General features: G+C 53.9%; 1 protein-coding gene across 1 annotated transcript in view; it reads left to right on the top strand.

Moving 5' to 3' along the window:
- The window catches only part of LOC113807857 (transcription factor SPT20 homolog), a 14,157-nt gene extending 13,469 nt beyond the window's left edge, over window positions 1–688 (top strand). Inside the window, exon 2 of the mRNA XM_070128594.1 lies at window positions 149–688. Within this exon, the coding sequence (XP_069984695.1) occupies window positions 149–688 (540 nt within the window). The remainder of the gene's footprint in view (window positions 1–148) is intronic.
- Window positions 689–4,340: the final 3,652 nt, after the last annotated feature.

Raw genomic sequence — 4,340 nt, 5'->3', positions numbered from 1 at the left:
GAAGAAGAAGAATGAAAGAAAAGCCAGTAAAAGAAACAAAAAATAAAAGACAAAGAAAACACACTTTTCTTCTTAAAAACAAAAACAAATCCCCCCCAAAAACCAGCAATAGAAAGACCAATAAAACCTCATTAAACCAACAAAACAGCAGAAGCGACAGCAGCAGAAGCGACAGCAGCAGAAGCGACAGCAGCAGGAGCGACAGCAGCAGAAGCGACAGCAGCAGAAGCGACAGCAGCAGGAGCGACAGCAGCAGAAGCGACAGCAGCAGAAGCGACAGCAGCAGGAGCGACAGCAGCAGAAGCGACAGCAGCAGAAGCGACAGCAGCAGGAGCGACAGCAGCAGAAGCGACAGCAGCAGAAGCGACAGCAGCAGGAGCGACAGCAACAGGAGCGACAGCAGCAGAAGCGACAGCAGCAGGAGCGACAGCAGCAGGAGCGACAGCAGCAGGAGCGACAGCAGCAGAAGCGACAGCAGCAGAAGCGACAGCAGCAGGAGCGACAGCAGCAGAAGCGACAGCAGCAGGAGCGACAGCAGCAGAAGCGACAGCAGCAGGAGCGACAGCAGCAGAAGCGACAGCAGCAGGAGCGACAGCAGCAGAAGCGACAGCAGCAGGAGCGACAGCAGCAGGAGCGACAGCAGCAGAAGCGACAGCAGCAGGAGCGACAGCAGGAGCAGGATAGCTAGCAGGCAGACCGCACGCCCCCGGTGTCTGCTCGCCCGCCCTTGCAATGGGAGCGGGGGCGGTCAGGGGGCGAGTCGTGCAGCGCGCAGAGGACCTTAAGGTTGCAATTGACAGGGTGGGGAGGGGGAGTGGGAGGAGGTGGGTGGTGGTGAGGTAGGAGGGAGGGGGAGGGGGAGGGGGAGGGGGTGAGGGTGGTGGTAAGGGTGGGAGGAAGGGGTGATGGTGGAAGGAGGTGAGTGTTGGTGAGGATAGAGGGAGGGGAGGAGGGGTGTGGTGAGGGTGGAGGGAGGGGGAGGGTGGAAGGTTGGGGTAGAGTGCTGGTGAGGGTGGAAGGTGGGGGAGGGGAAGGAGGGTGAGGGTGGTGGTGAGGTAAGAGGGAGGGGGGTGAGGGGTGGGAGGAGGTGAGTGGTGGTGAGGTCGTAGGGAGGGGGTGAGGGTGGTGGTGAGGGTGTGAGGAGGGGGTTAGGGCGGAAGGTTGGGGGTAAGGGTGATGGTGGTGAGGGTGGAAGGAGGGGGAGGGGAAGGGAGGTGGGTGGTGGTGATATCAGAGGGTGGGGGTGGATGGTGGGAGGAAGGGGAAAGGGTGAGGGTGGAGGGAGGTGGGTGGTATTGGTAAGGGTAGAGAGGTGGGGGTGAGGGTGGAGTGATGGGGTTGAGAAAGAGGGTGGGGAAGGAGGTGGGTGGTGGGGTTAGAGAAAGTGGGTGGGGAAGGGGGCGGTGAGAGGGAAAGGGTTGGAGAAAGGGGGTGGAGAAGGAGGTGGTGAGGGGGGTTGAAGAAAGGGGTTGGGAGGGGTTCGGGGTTGAGAGATGGAGGGGGAATGGTATGGAGGGGTGTAGTGGTTGATGAAGGGGGCAGGGGGTGGAGTGTAGATAGTGGGGATTGGAGGGTTGGATAGACAGGAGCTGAAGGGATCTCTGAATATTGGGGTTTGGTCACTTTTAATCATCATTATTATCCTCACCATTATCATCTTCATTATCATCATTAACATCATCGTTATTAATGAAGATATTCACTTTAAATCATACCTTTACTACGTCACAAGGAATGCAGTTCATCATTATCATCATTATTCATGATCATTATCATTGCCAAACGCCTCCCGTTTTGAAAATTCGCGTCAACTGACCACCTAGTTACAACGGACACCCCCTCCCCCTACCCCCACCCTCGCGAAAAAAATCTCGTTATGATAGTTTAACAGGCATTTGGGGGGGTGGGGGTAGAGCAGAGGTCTGTGGAAGGGGATGGGGGAGGGAGGTATTAGTAAAAGGGAGGGAAAAGGAAGGAAAGAAGAAGAGGAGAGGGAGGAAAGGGAGATAGGGAGAAGGAATAGAGGAAGAAAGGAAGGGAATAGGATGGAAAAGGATATGGAAAAGGGGAAGAATTGTGAGGGAGATATGGAAAGGGAATAAGAGAGATGGAAAGGGAATAAGAGAGAAGGAAAGGGAGGAAGAGAGAAGGAAAGGGAGGGAAAATGAATAAAGGGAGGAGAAAGGAGGGAATCGAGGGGAGGGGGTTAGGAAGGGGAAGGAGGTAAGAATGTGGAAAAATAGAAAGAAGAGAGAAAGAGGAGAGAAAGAAATGGAGGGAAGGGATTATATGGAATAAAAGAAGGAAGGAAGGAAGAGGGAGGGAAAGAGGGAAAAGGGAGAGTAGAGAATTAAAAGGAGAACTGAAGTGTGGTAAAACGGCAAAAAAAGAGAGAAGGGGAAGAGGGGAAGGGGAGGAGGGTGGATGACAGTTGAAGAAGAGGGGAGGAAGGAAGGGAGTGAGGAAGGGGGGGGGAGGAAAGGAGAGAGGAAAGAAGGAAGGAAAGGAGAAAGTTGGGAAGTCACAAGAAGGAGAGGGAAAGGAGGGGGACAATTGAAGAGGAAGGAAGAAGGAAAGAGTGAGAGAGAAAGATAGGAGGTTGCTAGAAGAAGATAAGAAGAGCAAGGCAGTTCATGAGAGACGAAAAGAGATAAAGGGAAGGAGGAAGAACAATGAAGAATTACCAGAAAGAGAGGGAGAAGGAGGAGGCGAAAGAGGAGAAAGAGAGAGAGAGAAATAAAAATGAAGAGCTACCAGAAAGAGGGAGGAATGGGGAGGCGAAAGGGGAGAAAGAGAGAAAGAGGAAGAAAATAAAATGAAAACTTACCAGAAGGAGAGAGGGGAAGAAGGGGAGGCGAAAGGAGAGAAAGAGAGAAAGAAAATAAACCGAAAACTTACCAGAAGGGGAGAGGAGAATAAGGGGAGAGAGAGGGAGGGGAGAGCCTGAGGGAGAGAGAGAGAGAGAGAGAGAGGGAGGGGGAGGGAGCTCGAGAGAGAGAGGGAGAGAGAGAGAGAGGGGGAGAGGGGGGGTGGGAGGGGTTGGTTCAGCTGGCGACTACCGAACTGGCCCGAGGGAACGACCGTGACCTCTGGAACTCCCGAACGCGGATTCAACCTCACGCGAGCCACTGGGCGAGAAGGGGTGGGGGTGTGGGGTGGGATGGGTTGGGGGTAGGGACGTGAGTTGCGGTGGACTGGGGTGGGCGGGAGGGGGGGGGGGGGGGGGGGGGCGGTGGATGAGGACGGGTGGTTGCGGCGGACTGGGTGGGGGCGTTGGGGAAGGGGGCAGGGGAGGGCGGTGGTGGGAGGGCGATGGGGGAGGGGGTGGGAGGGCGGTGGAGGGCGGTGGGTGGTGGGAGGGAGGAGGAAGAGGGGGAAGGGAAGAGGGAAAGAATGAGGGGGTGGGAGGGGTGGGAGGATGGGGAGGAGGAGGGGAAGGGGTTAGGAGGGAAAGAATGAGCAGGGGGAGAAGAGGGAGGAAAGGAAAGAGAAGGCAGGAGGAGAAGAATGAGGGAGAGAAGAAGATAGGAGGAGAAGAGGAAGGTAAGAAAAAATAAGGTAGGAGGAGAAGAAAGGGGGAGGGAAGGAGAAGGTGGAAGAACAAGAATGGATGGATAGAAAGAGAAGGTAAGAGGAAAAAAAGAAGGAGAGACGTGAAAGAGAAAGGTGAGAGGAAAAGAATGGTGGAGGGAAGGAGAAGGGGGAGAGAGGGAAACTGAACGTGGGAGAAAAGGGAGGGAGTAAAGAGAAGGAGGGAGGAGAAGAGGAAGGGAGGAAAGAGAAAATGGGAGATAGAGAAAATGGGAGATAAAGAAGGAGGGATGGAAAGAGACGGTGGATGGAACAGAGTGACGAAGGGTGGAAAAGAAATAAAGAGGGGGAAGAGAGAAAGGAGGAAAGAGGGAAGAAAGAAGGAGAGATGGAGTGCAGGACGGGATGGGGTAGGAGAGGGAAGCGTGGAAGAAATAAGAGATGGAGATGGAGAGAGAGAGAAAAAGAGAGAGAACAAGAAAGAGAGGGGGGGAAGAAAGAGAGAGAAAAATGAGAGACAAAGAGAGAGAGAAAGAGAGAGAGAGAGAGAGAGAGAGAGAGAGAGAGAGAGAGAGAGAGAGAGAGAGAGAGAGAGAGAGAGAGAGAGAGAGAGAGAGAGAGAGAGAGAGAGAGAGAGAGAGAGAGAGAGAGAGAGAGAGAAGAGAGAGAGAGAGAGAGAGAGAGAGAGAGAGAGAGAGAGAGAGAGAGAGAGAGAGAGAGAGAGAGAGAGAGAGAGAGAGAGAGAGAGAGAGAGAGAGAACATAGAGAAAGAGAGAAAAGGAAGAAGGGAAGAAGGAAAAAGCAAGAGA

The sequence above is a fragment of the Penaeus vannamei genome, chromosome 13 (assembly GCF_042767895.1).
Source record: "Penaeus vannamei isolate JL-2024 chromosome 13, ASM4276789v1, whole genome shotgun sequence".
Taxonomy (NCBI): Eukaryota; Metazoa; Arthropoda; class Malacostraca; order Decapoda; family Penaeidae; genus Penaeus; species Penaeus vannamei.
This window is presented reverse-complemented; position numbering and strand designations above follow the sequence as displayed.